At 35.7% G+C, this 27794-nt stretch overlaps 1 protein-coding gene and 1 long non-coding RNA gene across 2 annotated transcripts; both read right to left on the bottom strand.

Annotated features, from left to right (window-relative positions):
* On the bottom strand, positions 1–24536 carry ATP6V1B2 (ATPase H+ transporting V1 subunit B2). Its single transcript, XM_044225219.1, has 14 exons — positions 24364–24536; positions 17438–17493; positions 12423–12521; positions 11607–11700; positions 11399–11476; positions 10805–10944; positions 10336–10437; positions 9321–9418; positions 8277–8400; positions 6516–6666; positions 4737–4819; positions 3359–3463; positions 2167–2296; positions 1–278 (listed from the first exon to the last, which is right to left on the bottom strand). Exons 1-14 carry the CDS (start codon positions 24497–24499, stop codon positions 139–141), a joined length of 1536 nt encoding a protein of 511 aa, XP_044081154.1. The 5' UTR covers positions 24500–24536; the 3' UTR covers positions 1–138.
* On the bottom strand, positions 22677–24210 carry LOC122889802. Its single transcript, XR_006380967.1, has 2 exons — positions 24175–24210; positions 22677–22885 (listed from the first exon to the last, which is right to left on the bottom strand). It is a non-coding gene; the product is annotated as an uncharacterized LOC122889802 (long non-coding RNA).
* Positions 24537–27794: the final 3258 nt, after the last annotated feature.

The raw sequence follows: 27794 nt of genomic DNA on the forward strand, positions 1-27794 counted from the left end.
TTACCTATTCTTTGTTTTTAATTACAGGGTAACAACGTAAACTCCAACACAAAGATGGGGGAATGGGGGAGTGCAAAAGGAATAAAGAAAACAGAACCAGTATTTCACAAGTATATCAAGCCAGCGATGCAGTAGCAGCTAATGCTTTGCAGAGTCTCGAGGGTAAAATTCACTCAGGGTGCTCTGAGGGATCCTCTTCAGCATCTCTTTGGGGAAGATTCGGAGCAGTTGCCAGCCAATGTCCAAAGTCTCATAGACAGTGCGGTTTTCATAAGGACCTTAGAAAAAATTGAAACTGAATGAATAAAGGCAAACTACTTACAATTTACCAGTGTTATTATTTATTCCACTATATAGGACTACTGTGAGCATCAAGTATTAACAATAACAACAAAAAAGACAAAGCAGTTAGGTCTCTTAAGGCCAGATGCAACCAAATGTATGTGAGGGTACAGAGAGTAAGTACCATTAGGAATCAGAGAAAAGGGAGAGGCCTGCAGGCTAGAGGCAGTGGGCAATCTAGTGTGTGTGGGACAGCCATTGTGGACAACTGGGTAGGATCTAAATACCTGGAGCAATGGAAACTAGTGTTTTGTCTATGGATTACTGAGAAAGGCAGTTTTCCAGGAAGAAAAGATGAAATCTGAGGGAGGGCAGTACAGACATTTATAAAACCTTAAATGTCAACTGAACACCTTGAATAGGCCAGTTGTTTTCAAAGTGTTTACTCATTATTTTTAGTAGTAGAATCATTCTTATCCTGCAAATAAATTTGATTTCTTAACTATGGAGTCAGAGTGGCTGGAATTCTGGTTTCTTTTCTCTACCAGAAAAACTTCATTTTTTATCTTTTTAAGGTATCATAGTGCTGCACTAAAAAAAATATACATATCTTTTTGGGTTTAATGTTAACAAGAAATGCATCAAGTAAATATAAGAGTGTAGTGAGCATGATGCATTATTCCAAAGTTAACACATCTGTGTTGAGTACCACTGAGGTCAAAAATAGTGGCAAGGGAGAGACCAATCAAAACAGCCTGAAAATTGTACATGTGCTATGTAATGAAAACCATTACTGCCTTTTTACTAGAGACACAATCAATACAATTAGTAATAAGTTTATTCTGGCAAATATTAGAGGGATATATGAGTAAGGAAAAGTGGTGAAAAAGCTGGCACTAATGACCAAGATGATGAGACAAGGGTCTAGACTAGGCCTTAAGATTCAAAGTTGGTCACAGATCAATAGCTTTCCACATTATCCAAGAACTTGTCCAGATGAAGAATCTCTGGCCCCATCCAGTTCTACTGAATCAAAATCTGCAATTTAACAAGATCTCCAATTGATTCAAAAGCATATTAAAATTTGAGAAACACTGGACTAAGGTACACTAATGGAAATGAAACCAGAAGAGGATTATTTTAAGTAAGAACAACAAAAATTAGTAAATATTTGGTTACCAGAGAATAAATGAATAAAGTTATGAATAATGCCCAATTACTGAGCTTGGGCTAAGCAGGACAACACTCCTACAAGAGGCAGACAAACTGAAAAGCACACTGCTAGGCAGGTAGTCAGATTAAAAAAAAACTCTGGGTTCTGACCATGCTGAGCCTGAGGAGATGGCAGCATAAGCAAAAGTATTCTAGTTGGCAATGCGGGATTAGAGCTTCAGGAAGAGGATAAGGATCATACATAGCAATTCAGTCAATAGTAGAGGGAAAAAGTCAAAGCTGGGGGAGGAAGGGGAAGCACAGAAAGAACAGGGAGCTAGGCCTTTGAAAACATAAACAATGTAGGAACAGGAAGATACAAAATCAGAAAAGGAGATGACAATAAATGAATCACAAAAGCACCACACTACCAAAGCATGAGGAGATCATTTCAGAGGGGTGAGGAAGAAGAACCAACAATGGAGGCGGCAGAGCAAAATGCCAGGTGTAAGGAAGGGAAAAGTTCAGATGGGAGCTGAATGGATAATGGACTCGAAGGCAGAGAGGAAGGAGGCAGAGGGTTAAGTGCAAAGACATGACAGGAAGTTGGAAAAACCTCTTCTCTAATTAGAAGGAAAATCATCTGGAGATCAATGCAAATTCTCTCAGAGTGGGAAAGAAGTCTTCAAAACTACACATGAGCTTATGTTTGCAAGAAAACAGTCATCTTACCCTGAGCAATGAAGTTCCTCTCAAACTTTTGCAGAAATTCCAAGTAAAGAAGATCATCTGAGGTTAGGGCTTCTTCTCCAACAACAGCTTTCATGGCTTGTACATCCTTACCGATAGCGTAACATGCATACTACAGAGAAAAAAATATTAAAAAAAAACACAGGTAAGATTTTATAAATGTTAAAAGTAATCTGGGCTATAAATTCAGAGTATTTCTGTAGCTGTCTTTGTAAGAGACCACAGAAGGAATTTCACATTATTTACAAACATAATTCACATAAATCATATGAAAGTACCAGATTTTATTATAAAATAGTCTCATTGAGAAAGAAGTCTTCAGGTATGCAGTCCACAGATGCTACTAACACTCTAAAAAATACACTTCCTCAGTATGTCAATGACCTTACATTTTAAAGAGCATTTGAAAGTCAGAACTCATACCACAGAGAAATCCATCTCAAAGTTCAAAAAAAGTATTTGTGGTATGAGCAGGTTTACCATTTTTACTTTAAGGTCAAAGGTATTTTTCTTTCTTTGCGCTTAGTGTACAATCTCATACAACTACAGAAACCAAGGATTATGGGGCACCTGGGTGGCTCAGGCGGTTAAGTACCTGAGGCTCAGGTCATGATCCTGAGGTCCTGGGACCAAGCCCTGCACTGAGCCCCACATCGGGCTCCCTGCTTATTGGGGAGCCTGCTTCTCCCTTTCCCTTTCTACCCTGCTGCTCGTGCTCTCTGGCTCTCTCTGTCAAATAAAAAACAGCAACTAGAGAAACCAAAGATTCCATAGAATAAATAAAGCTGTATCTCTTAGTGTTCTGATGATTGTTTAATTTCTTAAATAAGAAATTAGAGTATCTTCTTAGGAATATTCTGTACTTATTATTATGGTTATTAATAAAAACCTAAAATGGCCTTATGGCTTGTTTGTTTTTAATTTAGAAATTATCGTGTATAGCATTAGATGTGGGTTTCAAGCAAAGGATTTTAATCTTAAGTATCCACAACTATCCTCTGAAAAAAGGGAAGACTGGTTCTAATGAAAGATTTTATCTTCCACATGTAACCTATACTAAAATTCTACTTGTATGGGGGATAAGTACAGTGATATGAAAGAAAGATAAGAGGTGTAAGACAGCAGAAAGAATGGACTAAGAAAGGTGTTCATTTTCTCAAGAGGATATACATACCAGCTGGTTAGATACATCAGCATGATCCTTTCTGGTCATACCTTCTCCAATGGCAGACTTCATTAACCGCGATAATGAGGGCAGCACATTAATAGGCGGGTAAATCTTGAATAGAACATGAGAGAAAAAATACATTTAAATATGTATCGTAGCCAATGAGGTTTATCCGAGGCATGATTATTGCTAATTAAATATAAAATTCAAGATTTATCAGTAGTAAAAAAGCATTTTGAAACTCATTATTATCCCTTAAATTACATAAAACTTCTATTTATCTCCTAGAGGAGTTCTAGTATCTTCTCCTAGTTAGAAAATGAAGTGAGACTATGGCATTTCTTTTGAGAATCAAACTCAGAAAGTGAAGTCTACAAAAACCAGTTCAAGGTGATACTGAAAAACTAGATTTTCAACATTTGCTGACAGTATCAAATCTAAATAGCCTCTGAGCTCTGACTTATATAAACACATACCAAATAAAAATATTAACAGTAATTTCACCTAAACACTGATATTAGAAGCTGGAATCTGTTATAGAACCATCAATCTTTTTTTGATTATTCAGTCATTAAGAAATGATATCTTGTCATTTAACAAGATGGATGGGCCTTGAGGGGATTATGCTAAGTGACATAAATCAGACAGAAAGAGGTAAGTACTATTATGATCTCACTTCTATGTCGAACCTAAAAAAACAAAAAAAAACATGAGCTTATGGATAGAGTAGACTGGTGGCTGCCAGAGATGGGGGCTAGGCGAAATGGGTGAAGGGGGTCAAAATGTACAAACCTCCAGTTACAAAATGAATTAAGTCATAAAGATAAAATCCAGAACATTGTGACTAGAGTATGTATAATACTGTACTGCATATTTGAAAGTGGCTAGGTGACTGGATTTAAAAGTTAACATAAGGAAAAAGTATTTCATAATTATGTGTATTCATGGATGTTAATGGATTTAATGGTAAAATGGATTTAATGGTGATCATTTTGCAATATATATCAGTGTAAAATCATTACTCTGTACTTAAAGCCAATATAATGTACTATTAATTATATTTCAGTAAAGAAAAAAATAGAAAAAAACATTATTTCTGTACTAATAATAAGATAATTATGTAATAGAATACCCCCAAAATTCTGAGACCACTGGCTCCATTTTAAGGCACACACAAAAAGTGGATACTTAAATCTTAATACTGGCACTCTTACCCACAACAGGATCTTGGTATACAAAAATGACAACTATATAAACATATGGAAAATAACTTGATATTTTCTAACAAAATAATTCCTTAAAGCAAAGACAAAGTCACCAATCACTAAAGAGTAACTGAAGAGTAGATTTCTAAGCTTTGCAGCATTGCTTAAATGTCAAATACCTGTCTATTGTGCAGCTGTCTGTCCACATAGATCTGCCCCTCTGTAATATATCCAGTCAAGTCTGGGATGGGGTGAGTGATATCTACCAGAGGAAGACATCTGACATTAGTTAAAGGATCCATATCATATAAACGAATCACAGGAAGCCAGTGTGTTTTACATACAGCATTCTAAAAAACAGTGCTCTTTAAAGTAATTTTTTATGATGACAGAAAAGTTCTGTATCTGTGCTGGTAGCCACCAGCCAAATGTGGCTACTGAGTACTGGCTACTGGAAGTGAAAAACTTAATTTCAAATTTTATCTAATTTTAATGAACTCTGGAATTTAAACAGCCAAATGTAGCTAGCGACTATCATATTGGATGGTTTTACTTACTGAGTTGCAGCACGGTTAGATATCTATTGGCACATAAAGTAAATTAGTTGCATTTAGGAAAAGTACCATTGTCTCCTAGTTATTTCCTCCCAAAATATAAATAAAACTCCAAAAATTTCCTGGCAGAGGTTTGTCAATTTAACATATACTGAGAAAACATTCTTAGTTTACAAGCTATTCAGATGGATATAAACCATTTCAACATGAGAAGTACAGGAATGTTAGATAAGCAAAACACCATTATGCGGGCAGCACCAAGAAAGTTCTACAAAGCAAGAGTTTCTAAGTTAGTTGAATTACATAAAGTAATCTTACAGGTACTTTTTTGGAATAATCATTTTCAAGTCAGAGACAGTACAGTATGAATTATGAATTCAGACTGCCTGGGTTCTAAAACTATCACTTCCTAACCTCAATAGATTACTTTACCTCCCTGTGCCTCAGAGTAGAGCATTCACTTTAAAGCTGCTATGAGGATTAAATGAGGTAATATTTATAACGTATTAAAAACAGCACTCAATTATATGAGTTATTATTCTGAAAATACCTTGCAAAAATTGCTTTTTAAACACTGAGACAAGAACAAAAAAGCAATCATAGAAGAAGACTACTGACTTGTTTCACTCTTGAGCATAAATTCAAACAGGTACTGCACTGTGTGTCAAGTAAAACGGAGTCCTCTTTTAATGGGCCTCTGGTGATCACTCTGTCCTGAAAGTCTTGTGGCATTTACTATTTGTGCTCTTCATCTGACACTTAAGCTAGCTTAACTTATTGATGCATGCACATAAAAAATACCCAAATCAATCCAAAAGATCAAGTAACTTCCATTAGAGAATGAATTAAATAAAAAAGAATTTCCTTGTATCTAGATCAGTGTCCCACAAATAGATACTCAACAGTAACATAACAAATGAGAACTGAAAATTCTAATTACAAAGGAAACTGTTTTTCTTCTTCTACAAAAGGATGATTACTATGGGCAGTTTACAAATGAGAAATTTCATTTAGATACAAATCACCTAGTTAAGGTAAACTCTTAAAGGATAAACCTTCAAAAGAATTTCAGCTCTAAAACAAATGAACATGGGGGAAAAGGCAAACCAAGAAACAGACTCCTAATTACAGAGAAGAAACTGAGGGTTTTTGGAGAGAAGGGTTGGGGGATGGGAAAACAGGTGATGGTGATAAAGGAGGGCACTTGTGATGAGCACCAGGTATTGTATGAAAGTGATAAATCACTAAATTCTGCACCTGAAACTAATATTACAGTGTATGTTAATAAGCTGGAATTTAAGTAAAAACTTGGAAAAAAATTTTTCAACTCAAAAAGGCAGATGTTCTCAGAATCAAGTCCTTAAAATGTTTATGTCTGCTATAATCCAAAGACCAAAAACTTACCATCATTAGGCATAGTGAGAATAGGGATTTGAGTAATTGAGCCATTTCTACCTTCCACTCGACCAGCGCGCTCATATATCGTGGCTAAATCTGTATACATGTAACCTGGGAAACCTCGCCGACCAGGCACCTCTTCCCTGGCTGCTGAAACCTGACAGTAAGTCAAGAAGGAGAATGTGACATACCTGAATATGAAAAGTAAAGCTTAGAACACATTAGCTTGAACATACCCAAATGCAAAGTTGGAAGTATCATCTTTCACTTTTAAATACTGTCTCTGGAAGATGATTTAAAAATCTAGCAACAAAACTTCAGATTATTCTGCAACAAAAATGTTGACAATTGGGGACCAAAGTGTTTTGCTACAATCTTATCACCATAATGCAAATCTTTAAATAGCTTGCTAGGAAAAAAACAAACAAACAAACAACAAACAAAAAACTGCTTGGAATTTTATAAATCAAAGGAAGTTATTTTAAAACTAAAAGAACATTTTTAGTTCACAAGATCTATGTCATGCCATGGATTTTGCAATATTTATGTAAGCTAATGTTAAAAAGGTCAAAGGGGAGGAAATACATCCCAGGAATCATTTGATGCAGTTAACATATTTAATTTAATCCTCACAACAATCCTATGAGGATTGCTGTTAACCTCAGTTTATAGTTGGGATCAAGGGTCAGTTAAATAATTTCCCAAGATCACAGAGCCAGGAGCCCATTCATTGTGCAAAATAAGAACAAATAGTCTTTCTCATGGAGACATGCACATTATAATATAGCTGTGTATATTAATCGATAACCACCAAGAACCCTAAAGCACTGAGCCCAACTTTTAGGTGCTACTCTGGCACCTCCAAAAGAGTATCCTATAGCAGTATTATTCAAAGTGTGGTCTGCAGACCAGCTTCTATTAATGGATAATGAGATAACACAGAAAGTAGGATAAGCATTTAAAAACTCTAATGGCAATCTGACAGAGTAATTTTATGTCTGTTGGATCTAGTTAAAAAAAAAAAAAAAAAGAAATTCTAGGGTTGTAAGTTATGTATCGTCTTTAAAACATTTTTTAGTAACTCATTTTAATTGTACTTTAGAAAATTACTGGTCTGTGACAGACGGAAAGAAAAATGCTTCCCTGAAAAACCACTGCAGCAGAGTGAGATATGGTGATGGATCTCAGGGATTTTTAAGAAGCCAGGTATTTATATAACATGTCTCTTCAGAATTTTTTTTATCCCCTTTTACATGTTTAGAAGAGTAACTTGCTTAAAATTTCAGTAATTTGTATTAGAATGAACACCCCAAACTTCTGGGTGGTACCTGTTAGAACCTTAACACTGTTCCTAAATAAACACCATGTTTGCTGAAGGAAAAAGTTCTAAAAAGGGTGGTGTCAAGAGTATGCTCTTCATTTATTTAAATATTATTAAAAATGAAATTCTGAAAAGGGTTAAAAATTGACAATCTGGACAAAACATCCTGGGAGAGTAACTGAACAAAGAGCTTGCATCATTTGCTGCCTTTTAGAGTCAAGTCTTAAATACATAAAGATGTGACAGTATAACTAGGCTAATAATTATATATAATTTATAATCACTCCAACTAGACAGAAAAAAGTTGTGTTTTCCTTTTCAATTAATTAAGGTATTCTACTAATACGTTAGAGGTGAAGCTTAAAAAAAACATGATTAAAAAAAAATGAAAACTTGTAAAGAGACAGAAAACTCTGAAAAGTAACCCATTTTGAAGAAAAAGTTACCTCTCGAAGGGCTTCAGCATAAGAACTCATATCTGTTAGGATAACCAATACATGTTTTTCACATTGATAGGCCAGAAATTCGGCTGTAGTAAGAGCCAAGCGAGGAGTGATAATTCGCTCAATACTGAAATGGAATATTAAGTCCTTTGTTACTCCAATAAAAAGGCAAAAACATAAATATAAATTAAAATATATAAATATATTTTATATTTTATATAAATATATAAAAATGAAAAGACAAAACAACATGATGCTGGAAATTAGAGTCCCCCTTCAAAAGTTTTAAATAAACTGAGAAAATTTATTTAAGTTTTAAGTAACTAAATAAATTTAATTTAAAAAATAAAAAAGCAATTATTACTTTAGAATAAGTAGTCATTTTTTTCATAATAAGAACTACCTAATGCTACAAAGTTAGATTATTTTAGAAATGGACCCATAATTTTTCAGAACTATATTCCTCTCAAAATTGAGAGAGAAACATGGGGCGCCTGGGTGGCTCAGTGGGTTAAGCTGCTGCCTTCGGCTCAGGTCATGATCTCAGGGTCCTGGGATCGAGTCCCGCATCGGGCTCTCTGCTCAGCAGGGAGCCTGCTTCCCTCTCTCTGTCTGCCTCTCCGTCTACTTGTGATTTCTCTCTGTCAAGTAAATAAATAAAATCTTTAAAAAAAAAAAATTGAGAGAGAAACAAGGAGGGAGAGAAGAAACAGGGGAGTGGATAAATTTCTCAGGTAAGAGGAGAAGATCATTAAGTATGGTCTGGGTCCTAGGTAATTTACATGTATTATCTGACTTAAAATGCACAACAACAGTATGAGACAAGTATTACTTATATTTCCTCAAAGAGAAAACTGAAATTCAGAGCCTATGTGATTTGGCCAAAGCCTAGTAACCAGCAAAAAATAGAGCCAAATTTAATTAACCACAGTTCTCCCACTCTTAGCCCCATGTTCCTTTCATGGTCATATTTCACTTCCCTTGTCTTAGGTAACATTTTTGATCTGAAGCCTGAGTGAACAGAAAGAAACAGCTCTATTTACTCACGTTGGGTCATTAGCCAAGTTCAAAAAGAGGCAGACATTGTCCATTGAGCCATTTTCTTCAAAGTCAGATTTGAAGAACCGGGCAGTTTCCATGTTTACCTAAATAGCAATGACTTCATCAGTGCTAGGAGAAGAAAAATTCTCAGTATTTCTGATGAAGGCTAATCTATGGATCTACACTGTTCCCTCTTTTGAAATCTCAAGTACCCACAAAATTTCACAAAAGCCAACAGAGTAAACAAACTCCATTGGGCATAAAAAAAATTACTCTTAAATTATGCAGTCAACCTGCAATTGTACTACTGGGTATTTACCCCAACGATACAGATGTAGTGAAAAGAAGGGCCATCTGTACCCCAATATTCATAGCAGCAAAAGCCACAGTCATCAAACTGTGGAAGAACCAAGATAAGATGCCCTTCAACGGATGAATGGATAAGGAAGATGTGGTCCATATACACTATGGAGTATTATGCCTTCATCAGAAAGGATGAATACCCAACTTTTGTAGCAACATGCACAGGACTGGAAGAGATTATGCTGAGTGAAATAAGTCAAGCAGAGAGAGTCAATTATCATATGGTTTCACTTATTTGTGGAGCATAAGAAATAACACGAAGAACATGGGGAGATGGGAGAGGAGAAGGGAGTTGGGGGAAAATGGAGGAAGAGATGAACCATGAGAGACTGTGGACTCTGAAAAACAATCTGAGGGTTTTGGAGGGATGGTGGGAGGCTGGGTGAGCCTGGTGGTGGCTATTACGGGAGGGCACATATTGCATGGAGCACAAACAATGAATTCTGGAACACTGAAAAGAAATTAAAAAATAAAATAAAAATTAAAAAAAAATTTGCAGTCAAATGTTAAATTTTAATCCAGAGTTTATCCAAAATGCCAAGTTGCAACTTCTCTGTCTAGAAATAAATCCAATGATGTATGTGTGGTTTTCTACATTGTTCTAATAAAATAAATAATCTTATAATGTCATACCCAAACAGAAAAAAATTATACTTACACCCATAGCAGCAAATACAATTGCAAAATTTTCCTCACTGTAGTCCACTACATCTTTGGACTTCTTCACCAAACCAGCCTGGCGACAGATTTGTGCTGCAATCTGATGAGAAGTACAAGAGAACTAAGTTGAAATTTAAAATAATACTTCTACAACAAATAACTTTTATCCTAAACTTTTTGTAATTGCAATTATAATGAATGAAATTATGTTCTAAAGGACTTACCCCAAAAAGCTACTTTGTAGTTTTTGTAAAGATTTGTAAGAGTAAGCAAGAACACAGACATCAGGCATAGATTGAGATTCAATGTAGCTGGATTATATAAACAGTAACATTGAAAATTGCTAAAATGGATATTGGGTACAAGTGAGTATTGTTAAAAACCTTTTATCTAGCTTCTTATTAACAGTGAAGCATTTAGAAATTCTCTTTTGTTAAATTTCAAACCAAACAGATCCTAGCTCTCACCTCATTGTGTGGTAAGCCAGCAGCAGAGAAGATAGGAATTTTTTGCCCCCGAGCAATACTGTTCATGCCATCTATGGCCGAAATGCCAGTCTGAATCATCTCTTCTGGATAGATTCGACACTGAGGGTTGATTGGCTGGCCTAATATATTTCCGAAAGAGAAAATTTTAAGACATTAAGACTAAAACATATAAGCCATTTCTTTCCTCTTTTAAAAAAAATCAGCTTTTTAAAATCTGAACCTATTTAAGAAATCTTCCCATTAGTCTTTTGTAGACTCACAAACTATATGGTAGCAGAACAAGTTCCTAAAGAAAAAAAGGTACAGTAAATAAGAAAAAATATCCTAATTTAGAAGCCACTTATATTTCAAAGCAATGTTCATTTCAGATATGTCACAGTGACATTTTATAATACCTTAAAATATTTTACATAAAATTTTTATGATTTCCAAAAAACATAAATTTATTAAATAAAGCAATTAATAGGGACCATATTGGTTATCTACTTAAACTATCACAAAAATCACTATTTGACAAAGATATAAAACAGAGGCTATTTTCTTCAAAACACAGAAACCCATTTATTAACTTACCCATGATGTCAAGAAAGTCTTCAGCCAGTACAACAGGACCTCTGTCGATGGGTTTGCCTGATCCGTTGAAGACCCGACCTGTGAAACAGTAGCAAGACAGTACAGAGTGGACCATGACTCAAATAGGTAATTTTTAAGAAAGAAGCCATGGAAATATGTTTAAAAGAAAACAGATCCCTGCTCAGAATACATAACAACATCCATTTACCAAGCATATCCTCGGACACGGGTGTTCGGAGAATATCCCCAGTAAACTCACAGGATGTTTTCTTGGCATCTATACCCGATGTCCCTTCAAATACCTAGTGAGAAAGAGAAGTAATCAGAAAGGCAAAAGGAATTTAGATTGTAAGTACTTAAGTATTATTTCTGTCTGTTCAACAGCCCATATAAAGTAAAATACATAGGTCCACGGTGATGAACCAAACTGCCAACCTCTAGACCAAGGATCATGACTCTAGTCCAACTCCATCAAGCTAAGAATGTTTTTTACATTTTTAAAGGGTTTAAGAAAAAAAGAAAGGAAGGTAAAGAAAGGAAGAAGAATATGAATTAGAGACCTTTGGTGGTCCCATAAAGCCTAAACAATTTATTATCTAGCCCTTTCAGAAACCTTGCTCTAGATTACTTTTTAGGGGAACATGTAATTTGAGAAAACTGGCATTTCCCATAATTGGTAACATTAAAAACTAGGTATTACAAAAGATGATTTAAAGAAACAGGCTCAGATACTGCTTTGGTTTTATCCCGTAAGTTATAAATTTTGCCTTTCATCTCTCTCCTTCTGTGTGATTATCTGCTTTGTTTAAAAAAAAAAAAAAGTTTACCAATGGCAGTGGAGGTACTGGACTAGGATAGACATAGGTGGCTATCTTTTAGCAAGACAACAAGAAAAAATAATTTTTTTCTTCCCACAGTCAGTAATCAATCTCTAAAAATAGACTTACTCAATGATCTCTAGAAAAGGCAAGAGGTGTTCCTTATGTTTTTGTTCAGTCGGCCAGATTTGGAAAGTGATGCTTACCTGAACCACTGCTTTGGAACCACTAACTTCTAGAACTTGCCCACTTCTCTTTGTGCCATCTGGTAATGTCAAGTGGACAATCTCAGCATATCTGGGAAACTATACCAGATAAAATAAAGGGTCAATAACCAATATTTAAAAGCTCCCCAAATTATTCTATACGCTCTATCTCTATCAAAGCATGTATACAGGTAAAATCTCCCCACCTCTCTAAACCACACAGGTATATACTGAGAGTCTGTAACATCCTCAGGTAGTTTACAACCTTATAACACTTACACTGGCACATATAATTTGGTAAACACAGCATAAGGTAGTGAGAAAGGTCTTAAATCCATAAAACAGCAGCAATTAGTTTTTTCTCCGGTGTACAGGTTTTAAACTTTGAGACTAAAGAAAGGCACAAAACTTACAATAACCACATTTCCATCACTCAGAACTGATGTTTGCTTCTGGGCTCTGTGTGTACTCACCTATATGCTTTGTGGGGGGGGGGATAAAATGCCAATTAAAAATACAATAATCACTATAATAATAAGATAAATGTGTCCTCAAATTCTCCTAACCAAATACATATTCCTCTTTCACTTTTAATAATTAAAAATGCAGTTTACAAAAATAGATTTTAGCTATTTTACATAAATGACAACATATTAAATATATTATCCTGCAACTTTTCGTTTTCTTCACTTGACCTTATGTTATAGATCCGTTTTGGTAATATTTACCTCATTTTATCAACCTAATCTATTGAAAAGCACATCACTACTTTGACTGATGTGAAGGAAAATATCTCTCAATTAAAATATGGTGCATCACTGATTTTAAAATTCTTGATTATGGAGATGGTAACATGAATAAATGGGCATCTTAGAATCAATGTTAAAATAAAACAAATGTAGTTAAAATGACACATTTTATGTGTCAATGAGTTCAAAGCTATTCCAAATTTACAGTATTACAAACATGCTATAAGAGCATTCTTCCATGCAGCTCCCTCAGGCCAAGTGTGTTTTCCCTAAGGTAGCCAAGTGATGGGCTACATACAGGCTGTACCCATTCCGTAAATTTTCAAGTTACTCTGAAAAGGAATTGTATTAATTTACAATCTCCCTAGCAGTATACAAAATCATCATTTCCCTACAACTATGTCAATCTTACTTTACTGAACTTTAATTTTTGCCATTTTGATAAAGAAAAATTAGCATCTTTTCAACTTGTATTTTCCCAGTATTAAACAGCTTTTCATGTTCACTGACAATTCAGACTTAATTACCTATTATTGGGTTATATCTCTTCTTTATATTCCCTATGTTTCTTCCACTTTTCAAATGGATCTACTTTTTCTTTAATGCACAGGAGCTTTACAGATTCTGGATATCAACCCTTTCAAAAATATAGACTTCCACTCTGTTATCTTGCCCTTTATTTTTTATCTTAACATACAGAAATTTCAAAACTTCTTAAGTACTAAAACGACTTGTCCTCCTTTATGATTTGTGCCTTTCGTATCTTGTTTAGGAAAACCTTTTAATTTAAATTTATACAAATGGCTTTTGATTTTGTCTTCTAAAAGTTTCTTCAGGTTTAGGCCTTTAATTCAATTGGCTTTGTTTGTGGTATGCAATTTTACTTTTCTCATTTTCATTCTTTTTCATATAGAAAACCAATTACCCCAATAATATTTACTAAGCAACACAACATATCCCCTATTGACCTGTAATGATGCTTTTATCATTGACCCAAGTCAAATACCCAGCGTAGTAAGAACTGGTTTCAGAGTGCTTAATTTTGCTCCACTGATACAACTGCTTATGCCTGCGCCCAGTCTTTAATTTTAATTACTTTATCTCTAACGGATTCTGTTCCCTGGGTGGAATCCATATGTTTACTCTGAGTCCTTTCTTTCACAAACATGGAATCTCCCTTTATTTTAAGTCTTCCAACAAAGTTTTATGGTTTTCTGTAAATAATGAATTCTGGAATATACAACACTCCTGATTTCTATAGACTGATTCTTGTATCCAGCAACTGTGTTACATCATTATTTTTAATAGTTTGCCCACTGAATGACTTGGTTTAGTTAATTCTATCACCAAGAAATGATGACTGCTCTGCCTTTTCTCTTCTAAATGCTTTATACCCTTATTTCTTTTTTGCCCCTGCAGCACTGGTTAGGTTTCCCTCCTAACAGCTTTATACCCTTATTTCTTTTTTCCTCTGCAGCACTGGTTAGGTTCTAAGTACAAAGACGGATAGTGCGGGAACAACCAGGTATCCTCATCTTGTTTCTGATTTAAATGAGAATTTTACCAGAATCTCTTAAGTATGTTGTTTCCTATAGGTTATGGTGGATATCTTTTAAAAAAAAATTTACATTTTTACATTTTACATTTACATTTTTGTATGTAAATGTAAAATGTAAATGTAAAAATGTAAATTACATTTACATTTTAAATTATATGTAATTTAAAAAAAAATACATTTTTTTTTTTTAAAAGATTTTATTTATTTGAGAGAGAGAGAGTGAGCATGAAAGGGGCGAGGGGCAGAGGGAGAAGCCGGTTCCCTCATGAGCAGAGGGCCTGATGTGGGACTTGATCCCGGAACTCCAGGATCATGACCTGAGCCAAAGGCAGTTGCTTAACCAACTGAGCCACCCAGGTGCCCCTACTGATACATTTCTTAACATCAAATCGTCTTTTTTTTTTTTTGAAGATTTTATTTATTTATTTGACAAACAGAGATCACAACTAGGCAGAGAGGCAGGCAGAGAGAAAGAGGAGGAAGCAAGAGAGAAAGAGGAGGAAGCAAGAAAGAGGAGGAAGAATTTTGGAATCTGTGCTTTTAAGTGAGGATAATTATCTTTCTTCTTTTCTAGTATTACCCTTCGTCTGGTTTGGAAATTAAAAATATGCCAATTTCAGGGATGCTTGGGTGCTTTGGTTGGTTAAGTGTCTGCCTCCAGCTCAGGTCATGATCCCAGGGTCCTGGGATCGAGTCCCATATCAGGCTCCTTGCTCAGCAGGGAGCCCACTTCTGCCTGCCACTTTCCCTGCTTATGCTGTCTCTTTCTGACAAATAAATAAATAAGTAAAATCTAAAAAAAAAAAAAAAAAAAAAAAGCCAATTTCATAACATGACTTGAGTAGCAATCTCCATCTCTATTCTGACAAAATTTGTGTAAGATTATCTCTTCCTTGAGCCTTTAAATTAAAAAGCCACTATAAATCTGGGGTTATAAAACCATTCCTACACCTACCTATCACTTATTTACCAGTTTTTCCTCAGCTGGAGCTCTATCTACCCCAAGCAAGCATTCAATGAAGCTTTTTGAACACTTAAAGTTACTTCCCCAAAGATGTCTTCTAAAGTCTTTCTCCTTATTCTCACAGCACCCCACACTTAACCTTCATAGCACTTACTAATTAGGTATGTTTATCTGCATTTTATTTGCTTCTCCCCTACATGATGCTCCACTGAGGGAGGACTCATTGTTCACCATCATATCTTCTATTCTGAGCTCAGTGTTTAACATAATTGAAACCTGAATATTTTGGGGGCATCATATCTTCTATTCTGAGCTCAGTGTTTAACATAATTGAAACCTGAATATTTTAGGGCACTCAGCTAAACACTGACTTCAGCTTAGGTCATGATCTCAGGGTCCTGGAACTGAGCCATGTGTTGGGCTCTGCTTGTCCCTCTTCCCGTGCCCCTCCCTCTGCTCATGCTCTCATGCTCTCTCTCCCTCTTCTCTCTCAAATAAATAAAATCTTAAAAGAAAAAAGAAAGAAAGGCAAATATTTTTGTTTTCAATAACATCTGCTAACAAAAAAGTTTCATGTTTTTAAAATGTAAGCCAAAAAGACTATAGAAAAAAAAAAAAACTTCCGATCTTTTCCTCAAAAATAAAAGTGCAGGCTCCACTCTTTCACAAAACATTAATGGGTACTGATCTAAACTTTGTGCAAATTGAGTACACTATATTGAGACTTTGAATCAAATTACAGACTACTAGTATAAGATTGTGGCCCGGAGCTAAATTTGTTATGTTTAATACTGAGGTTAATTTGTATAGATACCTTGTCATGCATAAAAATATAATCTTAGTGATAAAACTGAAGAAACAATGCATTTTGCCCTTTCTTTTATGAAATGTTTTTCAATTTCTTTTCTGGTTCTAGAGAGGTCACATGCCAAACATATTTCCATCATTACTTTTCTCAACAAACAATAATTGTGTGCCTTACGCCCAAAGTACCCCAACATCAACCAGTACATAATTACTGTTCTAGAGAGCATATTATATCAATTATTTTCTCTGAAGATATTTTGATCATAAAGCTCAGGTAGGAGGCTTTCTGTAAGGTATTCAATTATGGTCTATATTCTACGTCACTTTTTCTATGATCTAACAGTCTTAGTGTTTATAATTCTTATGTACAGGTGTGGCAAAAAAAAAAAAAAAAGATATAACTCCACATCCTTACAACAATCTAAGTAAAAACTATTCTTTGCTTTAGGGCTTTAATCACTGTTGAGAGAATCTGCTCTTGTTTGCTACCTAAATACCAGTATCAGGCCCTCAAAGATAAAAGTTAACTTTGTTTATTCAGTCAGAGATCTTAAAATTTAGTAAAAAGACAAATACTATTAACAAATAGTTATAACACATGGCAGTCTACGACAAGAACCAGAAGCTATCAGAGCTATACAATAACCTATAGGTTATAAAACACAATCATATTATTATTGTTTTTCCTTGTAAACCTATGAGGTAGGATTGACCCACCCCAAAAAAAGAATTCTGCAGATGACGTAGCTTAACAGAATCCATATTAGATCCACCAATGGAATCCAGTCTTCGGACTTTTGATTTAAAACTCATCTCCTATCTAGCACTGACATTCAGACCAAAAGTGGGTTAAAAAATCACAACATAAAATTTAAAGTGTACTGAACAGAACCATGTTTTTACATAAATAGTTAAATGATTATCACAGTGGTATTACCTTAACATGATCTAAGATCACTAGTGGACCATTGACTCCTGATACTGTCTTGTACGCTAGAAAGAAAGAAAAGAATCAAGCTTTAGTCAGTCAGACAGGACAACCTACAATTATCTCTGCAATATTATCAAAAAGCTCCTCTCTCTATGACACTTATTATAATATGGAGCACTCAAACCGAAAATTTTTTAATTGAATTTATAAAATATACCTGTGCCTGTACAACTTTTCATAATCTACCTTCATCCAACCAAAACCATTTTGCATTCTTACTGTAAGTCACTTTTAAGGACCCAGAATACAAAAACAAAGAAGGCACAGAGGAGCAGAGTTCTTTGAAGAGTCCCCAGTTTTATATGGAGAAGGGGGAAGAATTAAGGGCTAAAACAGAGGTGTACAGAGGGTTTGTGGGAGCAAAGGAAAAACCTAGGTAAGGAGTTCTTACCTAGAAAAGGAAATGCTTTAAAGAAGAGGAGGCACTTAGCAAAGTAGATAAAGGAAAGTCTCAACAACTTGAAGCACAAGTGATAAAACTCACAAAGGAAATCTGAGAAAATGTCATCTGTGAGGTAAAAGCCATAATTAAATGATGTCATAAAAACTACAGGGAAAAGTGCTTTAGGAAGAGGGGAGTGGCTAAAGGAATGAAAGACCAGAGATCAAATATGATCCTTAAACAAACAAGCAAAAAAAAGTCAAATGTTACTGTCAGTTTAGAGGCTTCTATTTTCTACTCCAAGTTATTCTCTAGGATTAAACTACTAGTCTATAGGGCATGACTCAAATCCTTCATTTTAGAAAGGAGGTAGCTATCCTGCAACCCTACCACACCTACAAACATGTCAAATGTAATGGTAATTAGTATAAAACAGAACATTCAGGAGACAGTAATTCTAACAATGTCAGAATTAACTAAATTGAATGATCAGAACAGTTGAAAAAAAAAATGAAGAAAACTTACTACAAGGCACTGAATATGTTGTGATACACTGTCCACTGACTGAGAATTTTTTACTTGCTTGATTTCTTCTGAGGTCTTGGGACAGAAATTTCTGGCACAAAGGTAGACTTCCAAGAATGAGGAAACCATTTAATATATCTAGTCTGTCCACTCAAGGGGCTTGAGAACTTAAAAACAGGAAGCCAGTACCCTGGTACAAATGCTGAAAGGAGGAAAGCACTATTGGGGCACTTACTTTTCATTCATACTCATAGGACATTTAAACGTGATACTAATATTTGCCTGAATATCTACAATTGCAATAATTTTAAAAGGCTCCCAAATGATTTTTTTAACCTCAGATAATAAGAAGCAAGTCACAAATTAAAAAACTTAAGTTACGTGAATGGATGGTAATGTAAAACAATTAATCATTTGCTCCCTTTAAATTACAGAAAAACCTCAGCCGTCACACTTATTTTTCATGAAAATCTTCCCCACTGTACGAAAATAAACTAATACTCTTAAAAATAATTTCTACCCCTAAAAAATTTATTGTTCTTATTTTTAGTGTTCAAACATTCAATTTTTTAATGACTTTCTAAAACTGCTACATAGAAGTGAAGAGGGAGCTACATTTGAAACATGTTTTTCTTAGAAACCAATTTTTTAAAATATAGGAATAGCAGCTCAAAACCTTTACTTAAAAAAGGGATAGGAATAGGGTGTGGGCTGGTGGGGTTGGGGGGAAGATCCAGTTTTAAGATTTAGAAGCAACTGTTTTGAATAAAATGTAACCAACAAAATCCTTTAGGTTCTGAAAATTTTTTCCACCATGATTTCACCTCCTTTAACTTTAACCTCTACAACAAACAAGCTTCAGAATCTCATGTTTAAATGCAAGCTCATTTAAAATTAGGAAGTTTTGCCAGTCACAAGCATAAGCATGAGGGAGAAAAAGAAACACTACTCATTGTTTTCGCTGGAAACAGTGAATCAAGCTGACTTCTATTAAGATTCTACTTCTTCAAAAGCAATCTCTAAATTTGCAACAATGTACATAGCCTTTTCATATAAAAAGCCTACAAATAACTATTCAAATTAATTGATTAATACCTACACCATCAATATAATTTAATAAGTACTTGTCAGGAATTCCCACTTAATCTCCATAAAAGATCTACCAAGTTATAGAAGAGAAAAATGATACTCAGAACTCAAGTAAATTGCCCAAGGATCTGAACTTACAGTCTGGCACCAAAGTCACTTGTTCTTTTAACTCTGTACTGCAGCTCAAATTCCAAAACAAACTGGTTGTTTTTTTGTGGTCTGGTACACTCTTGTAATTATTTGCAGACTTACTTAGCTATACTATCTCAAAATTTCAGGAGGCTGCAACTTAGCTATGAAAAAGTAAGCTAAAAAAAAAAAGCAAGCTATTTTTACTATTTAATGCACTGGACTGTATTTTTCTTGTGTCTACATTTTGTCACTATTGCTGAACAATCTTTCTCTAATGGGAGTATAGCCACTGGAGGAGTTTTTAAGCAGAAAAGGGAGAATCTAATGAATGCTTTCTTCAGCAGTTTCCCCTCACTGAAACACACACACACACACACACACACACAAAAGCAAGGAAACTACTTCGGATACAAATCAGAGCTTAAGGAAAATGGATGATTTTTTTTTTTTTTTAATTTACTTATTTGACAGACAGAGATCACAAGTAGGCAGAGAGGCAGACAGCAAGAGAGGGAAGCAGGCTTCCCAATGAGCAGAGATCCTGATGTGGGGCTCGATCCCAGGACCCTGGGATCATGATCTGAGCCAAAGGCAGAGGCCTAACCCACTGAGTCACCCAGGTGCCCCAGGAGCATGCATGATTTAAATTAAACTGACATATACAAATTTAACACTAACAATAACCCAAATCCAAACAGAAATATCACCAAACTACATTTGGAGAGTGCTTTATACTTACACAGAATGTCTCCAGATAGGTTACCTCATTTCAGGCTCACAAAATGCTGGGAGGTAGGCAAGGCTTATATACCCACTCTACATTTAAAGAAACTAAGGCTCTGAGAAATTTGTTACTAAAAGGGAGGTGGGTTTTTTTTTTTTTTTTGGTTTTTTGTTTGTTTGGCTTCCCCCACCCCCACCCCAATTCTAAGGTTGGCATTCTATGACTTTATAGTATTTCTGAACTTAGTCTCCAATGTAATTAAAAAATATAGATGACACAGTTCCTAACATTTTGGATTACAAACAGGTACTAGAAGACAGTTTATATAGCAACTAAAGCTCTTTTCCATAATAAAATGTTTAAAAAAATACAAGCAGAAAAAAATGATATCAAACTCTACTTAACTCTAAACAGTATTTATCCAGCCTTCCTCACTATTATCATTAATGGCCCAAGGTAGAGAGAACAGTTTCAAGTAAAGCTGCCAAAGATATTATAGCTGCTCCTTTTTTTTTTTAAATTTATTTTTTATTTATTTTCAGCGTAACAGTATTCATTGTTTTCAAAACCTTTTCACAAGTTATATAAACATTTCTGTTTACCAAAATAATGAACACTCTTCTTATGAAAATTTCCAAATGAATAAGAAGTTAAGTCTGCAGGTGATACTCAGAATTTCTGACAACACTGACACAAATTATATTATATGGTGAGCACATTCTAAGACCAAAAAGTTACATCTTTGATTCAGAACTATCAAGCAGGCAATAAATATTTATGGAGTAATATTTCAAAACCAAAATCTATAAAGGTTTTTGTAGAAACATATGTTCTGTAAGATGACATCCTCTTCCTCCTGTAGGATATGAGATTGTTCAACACTAGTAAGGCCACTTAATGATTGTGAAATTTTCAACGAGAAAATTGCACAAGAGATCCAGTACTCTAGTCTCTACCTTATTAGCATATCAAAACCCCCCCGGCAATCATCTTCTATTGTGCAAGAACAGTAGAGACTCACACCCCGACAGGTAGACAAAAAGGGAGAGTTTCCAGAAGAAGTAGGTCTATGATTCCTTTACTTGACTTTTTCATTGAGGCTACCTCTGCTTTATGAAATAAGAAACAAGGTTAGTTCTGATCTAAGGTCTCAAGAACAATGGAGATTATCTAATTCAAAATCTCCAGTATCTAAAAGTTTAGTATGTATTACTGAACTTTGCTCAAAGTTTAAATAATTAAGTTTTCTTTCCTTGTGAATTTAGAGACTCACCTAAAGTGCTCAAGATTATTCTAAGGCTGTGCATCTCATTTCCCATTTCTTGTTAACAGATCCAATATCGTGAAGTTGTTTTAAAACAGGATCCAATTTGTACAGTGGTACTGCCAATATTATTAGTCCCATTCCTTCATTCAAAAGCACACATTAAGTAACTACATTAATAAACCACCTAAGACGGTATAATCAATCTTTAGAAAAATTAAGAGGTTAATCAGTATTTATTCAGAAGCAATTAAAACTGTTGGGCTAAAATAAAGAATGTGGCAATTTAAGAAAAGGATGATATTCAAATGTAGTTCGCTGTTAGCCTAAGTATGGAATCATTTATGCTATTCGGAATAACCCAGATACAGAAAAGCAACTCAACCAAGTGTCCCAATTCCCTACTCTGATTTCAGCCACACTGAGAATCTACTCAACTATTAGAACAAGGTTTAAATGCAAGTTATAAAACAATTACAAGACACCTTCTATGTGTCAAGTACTGTGAAAGGCAGTGAGGATACAAAAAAGGGTTCCTGAGGTTCAGTTTTAACCATTATATAATAACAATTTTGTCAGGAGGAATCTCATCTGGAATTCTGCTTTGTTTTTTTTTTTTTTTTTAAGATTTTATTTATTTATTTGACAGAGAGAGAGAGATCACAAGTAGGCAGAGAGGCAGGCAGAGAGAGAGGAGGAAACCGGCTCCCCACTGAGCAGAGAGCCCAATGCAATTCGGGGCTCCATCCCAGAACTCCGAGATCATGACTGAGCCAAAGACAGAAGCTCCAAACCACTGAGCCACCCAGGCACCCTTCATCTGAATTCTTTAGCCACTGGCTAAACACACAAAGAATACTGAAAAAGCGTACTCATCTCCCTTAAGGGTTAACAATCATGGCGTACTCTTGAAACAATTTTATTATTTCTGTTGATACTCTTTGAACTGACACAGAATGAATAATTATATGGAAACTATTGCACCCCTATAATCTTTTCCTAGAAGCACCACTAATATCTGTCTACCCAAAGAAAAGTAAAGCATGCAAATGCAGTTCATAAAAGAATATGAATTATTAGGTATAAATTTATTGTCAGAATCTACAGAAGAATGCAGCATCAGTTAATTTCTTGAAACATTCACTTCAGCTTATATAAACCTCCAGTAAGCATTCTCAGATAATTCAGATTAATCCCCACTGTAAAAAGCACATCTCAGCAAACCATGGAATCAACTGTGCTTTTCTTCTTCCTCATACTGCAGTGCTGTCATATGACCTAGTGACAGATCAGGATAGGATTAGTCAGACTGGAGGGTGGCTAGACTGAAACACTTCCATCTGAAATTCTTTTTAACCAATGAGCCACCCACAAACAAGCATTCTGGCAACTAACCAGTGCAAACAGTCTCACCACCTGGGGAAACATAAGCTTCCCAAGTTTTAAAAAAGAGTCTATTTCCAAGGCTCATCCTGAATTCTGAAGGAAGCTGTGAAGAGCTCTGCTGCTGCACTGGTTAGTAATAAAAATTTCTTTTGGAACTACTTGGTAGTCCATGTAAAACCGCATTTATTAAGGCAGGTTTTTTTTTTTTTTTTAAATAATCACAGCACTTAAACACGCATAAGATATATTCTGCACATAATACTATATCATATGAGGGCGCCTGGGTGGCTCAGTGGGTTAAGCCTCTGCTCTGGCTCAGGTCATGATCTCGGGTCCTGGGACTGAGCCCCATATCCAGCTCTCTGCTCAGCAGAGAGCCTGCATCCCCGCCCCTTCTCTGCCTAGCTTTCTGCCTTCTTGTGATCTGTCAAATAAATAAATAAAATATTTTTAAAAATACTATATAATATGGCCAAAGCCGCTTGGCTTCCCCAAGATAGCCTTGCACTTAGTTGTGTTAGGTTTAACTTGTCAGTAAATGAAGAGACAACGGTTTTTAAAAAAAAAAGGAGGACCAACGAGAATTAAACGGAATTTCAGAGGAGCCTGCTGGCTCAAGTCAGTTGAGCAGGTGACTCTTGATCTCAGGGTCTTGAGTTCAAACTCAGTGTTGGGCTCCACGCTGGGCACGGAGCCTACTTAAAAAAAAAAAGAAAAAAAAAAAGAAACAAACAAACAAAATTTTAGTTTCTGTTCTGCCAATAATTGTTTAAAATCTGGCAAGTCCTGTCCTTCCCAGAACCTTAGGCTTCCTACTGTAAAATGAGAGGGTTAGACTAGATGACCTACAGGGTACTTTTCAGCTGTAGCGTCTCGGACACCAACGTGTCCTCCTGTGGAGCAGCCCCTCCACAGAACATCTCCTGGCTGCGGGCCTGACCTTCATCAACCAAGGGCCAGACCACGTCAGCCATGGCACTTAGTCTCCCTCGGAAGAACTCCTGACCAGCCCTGAAGATCTACACTGGTGGGAGGAGATGGGAAGAGGCGTTCCCTCGACCCCTACATATCCAGCTGAGGTCAGAGGATGATTAAGATTGAAGTGACAAGAAGCAAGAGCCCGAGGGTGCTCCCGTCGAGGAAGTTGGAGAGGGCGGGTCAATAGCCAGGAGCCCACCAACCTCAGGAAAAAGTTCTCGTCGACGCTCTTGCCCTCCGCCACCTATATTACGAAAACATCAGACTAATGAGTCAGAGCAGGTGGGATGAGAAAGGAAAAATAAAGCCCCCTCCCCCGCTAAGCAGGTGAATGGAAGCAAGAGACTGAGCTAAGGAGCAAGACAGGATTCGTCTTTTTCTCTGATACTCACTGAGGCGAGGCTGGGAAAGGTAGTTCCGGCTAACTGCCAGCGCTTGCTCCCGAGATCCCACCACAGGCCCACTGGTGGGCACGGGTAGTTCGGGTGCGGCCCCGTTCACGATCCCCCGCATCGCCCGCAGCGCCATCTTGTCTCCTCCGTCCCGACTGGCTCCGCAGCCGCCCAGCGCAGGCGCAGATATAGCAGAGGTGGCCTGCTCCCGGCTCCGCCCACGCCCGCTGCGGAGGGCCGGTCTCGCCCCGCCCCCTTCGCAGCGCACCTCCCGCAGCCTCGTGACTCGAGTTCCGCGTGGGCGGGGCTGAGCGGGCGCACTGGCCAGAGGAGCTGACCAGCGTGCTGCGAGGGAGGGCGCTGGGCCAGGGACAGAAGAGAAGCGTTGAGAGGGTCGCAGATAGAAAAAAAGGCACGACTTAAGAAAGAAAAAGAAGAAACAAGGAAAAAAGGATGCGCATGAAGGGAGGGAGGGGAAGAAAGGCAAGCACGTACAAGAAAAGGTCAACTGGTGTCCATTTTCATGACACTGAAAGTGCTGAAAAACCACTTTGAAAAACAAAAAACGTAAAACCCATTTTAGTGATTAACATAAAGTAGTATGTGCTATCATTTCTTGCACTTTACTGTCTTCCTATCCGATTTATTTACTGATATATCCATTCAAAAAACATATAGTGGACTATTTAGGACGGTGTGAAACACAAAGTGTAATATCTTTCAATATTATTTTAAAGGGAGAACTCATACAAAAATGACTAGATGGTTGTAGGAGGTGACAGTCCAGGCGTAGGGCCTGAGTGATTGAATTGATTGTAGTACTGTTTATAAGTACAGCATAGAGAAGGAAGTAAAAAACCTCATCAGTGGTGGTGGAGAAAAAGAGAAAAGCTAATTGGGGATGTGTTAAGTTTCCGGAAATCTCATTCTGGATGAGATTTCTAGTGAATTATACAGGTCAGTGCCTCACAAGGAGGTATCTAGACTAAACCAAGATCAAAATTTCTGACTTATCACCAGGTACCTAACAGGGAAATAAAATATGTAGGTCAGAGGAGGTGTGTACTGTGGGGAGATGCTAAAGATCATCTTTAAGGGATCACTAAAATCAGGGGATGAATAAATGAAGAGTATCCTGCAATCAAATTTGGACGATATTAGAGTTGTGAAAACCTAGAACACATGTCCGAGATGCAAAAGGAAGAGAAAATCTTTAGGAAAGATTATTGTATAATGCCAAAAACCAAAGAGAAGTCAAGTGATCGAAGTATTGGAAATACTCATCATATTTGGCCATTAGAAAACCATTGTGTTATGCTGGGGAGATAGATGCTTAATAGAGAACAATAACCTTTTGTACATATGTGAAAATTTTAGGGTTTGAACTGTACATCTGGACGGTATATTACAAATTAAGTGAACATTACTTGGTTATTTCAAGTCTATTCTAGGTGAATCTCATCTCATTCTAAGTGAATCTCATTATCCCTTCCGTATAAATGCTCACAGCTCGTTTGAACCATATCACTGAAGCAAATGTTCCTTAAATTTGAGTGATACAGAGCATCATTTAGTATACCTTAATAATTATTGAAAAGAAAGGGAAAACAGACACCATTTTGTTTTGTGAGAATAGCAATAATTAAGTTGGCCAGAGCATAAGGAAACAAGAATTTTCATATTTTCTTGCTAAAAATATAATCGGTATATTATCTAGAAAAACAATTTGGTATTATATTCATCTATCATGTATTTATCTATGTCAGTATATATGATAAATATTTTCAATTCATATTAATTAGATACATATACATCATGTATATTATTATATGATATGTGATCTATATTAATCTATATGCATATAAACGGATGTATACGGTCATATTCATTGAAACATTTTGAAATGCCAAAAACCTAGAAATAATCTAGATGCCCATTCATAAGTTACGGCCTATCCAATCAAAGGTATTCCTTAACCTTTGAAGAATTCATAGCCTTAAGTGTTGGAATTAAAAATAAAAAAATCTTTCAAAATAAATTATTGTTTTTTTAAAAAAATCTATTGCAAAGTAGATTAATTTGTATACATTTTTAAAGATTTTTTTTAAAAGATTTTATTTATTTATTTGACAGAGATCACAAGTAGGCAGAGAGGCAGACAAAGAGAGAGAGAGGAGGAAGCAAGCTTCCTGCTGAGCAGAGAGCCGGATGCAGGGCTGGATCCCAGGACCCTGGGATCATGACGTGAGCTGAAGGCAGAGGCTTTAACCCACTGAGCCACCCAGGCACCCCTAATTTGTATACATTTTAAGTAGTGTATAAATATGTAGTATTGTAAGTATATATGTAAAAGTTTATATAAGTATAAATGTAGTTAGTTATATGTATAAAGTATATATGTAGATATATGCATATATGTGAGAGAATTCTACTTTTTAAAAAAAGCCTTTATTTATTTGACAAAGAGAGTACAAGTAGGGGAGAGGAGCATAGGGAGAGGGAGAAGTAGACTCCCTGTTGAACAGGGAGCCTGACATGGGCCTCGATTCCAAAGCCCGAGATCATGACCTGATCCAAAGGCAGATGCTTAACCAACTGAGCTACCCAGGCACCCCGAGAGAATTCTTTTAATTTAATAACCTGTCTGTGTAGTTTCAGTCATTTAATAGATTTTTGCGCTGAGTTTTTTTTTTTTCTTTTGTATATACAATAGCTTCTTTTTTTCTTATAAAAATACAATCTGGTATTCTCATGTTAACTTTTCATGATAGTAGGTACATTTCAAATATGAATATCAAACTATTAGCTATTGTTATACCTGTTTTTCTTGTTTTCTTAATGTTTTTCAAACAAGTAATACAGTAATTTATTCTTTTTCTTTTTTAAATGTGCATAACACAAATCAGTCAAAAGTTTCTCTTGATTCCCATCCAGTTCCATCCAGAGGGAACCAGTCTTGACAATTTCATAGGTATCTATACAGATTTGAGGTGTGTGTAAGTATTTAATATTAATAAGATGATGTTGTACATACCATTCTGTGTTCTATAACTTGCTCTTTTTATTTAATAATAAATCCTAGGCCTCATTTCATATCAATGCATAAAAATTCACTTCATTGTTTTGAAACTTGACACAATATTCCATAGTATAATCTACTATAGTTGGTTTAACATCTCCTTTTTATGAGCATTTAGGTTGACTCTATATCTTGACTAATTAAAAAAAATGTGAATTAATATAATTACACCTTTTATCTTTTTATCTTAGGAGTAGTTCAAAATTCTTAATTTTTAAAAAGTTTTGTGTAATTGTTATTCTGCAAGCAGGAATCAGTTTTGGTCTACAGTACATAAGCAAAGTATTAACCTCAAAATTTATTTTTTTAATGTTCAATTTAAATTCAATTTTAGGGATGCCTGGGTGGCTCA

The sequence above is a fragment of the Neovison vison genome, chromosome 11 (assembly GCF_020171115.1).
Source record: "Neovison vison isolate M4711 chromosome 11, ASM_NN_V1, whole genome shotgun sequence".
Lineage (NCBI taxonomy): Eukaryota > Metazoa > Chordata > Mammalia > Carnivora > Mustelidae > Neogale > Neogale vison.

What these genes read in the sequence shown, in the direction of transcription:
- ATP6V1B2 (XM_044225219.1), bottom strand. Translation starts at nt 24,499, where the DNA reads ATGGCGCTGCGGGCGATGCGGGGGATCGTGAACGGGGCCGCACCCGAA. An exon ending in TGATCTTAGATCATGTTAAG is followed by an intron (nt 12,522 to 17,437) that starts GTAATACCACTG and finishes TATCTGGTATAG; the next exon opens with TTTCCCAGATATGCTGAGAT. An exon ending in CTGATGTATCTAACCAGCTG is followed by an intron (nt 2,297 to 3,358) that starts GTATGTATATCC and finishes TTTTCTCTGTAG; the next exon opens with TATGCATGTTACGCTATCGG.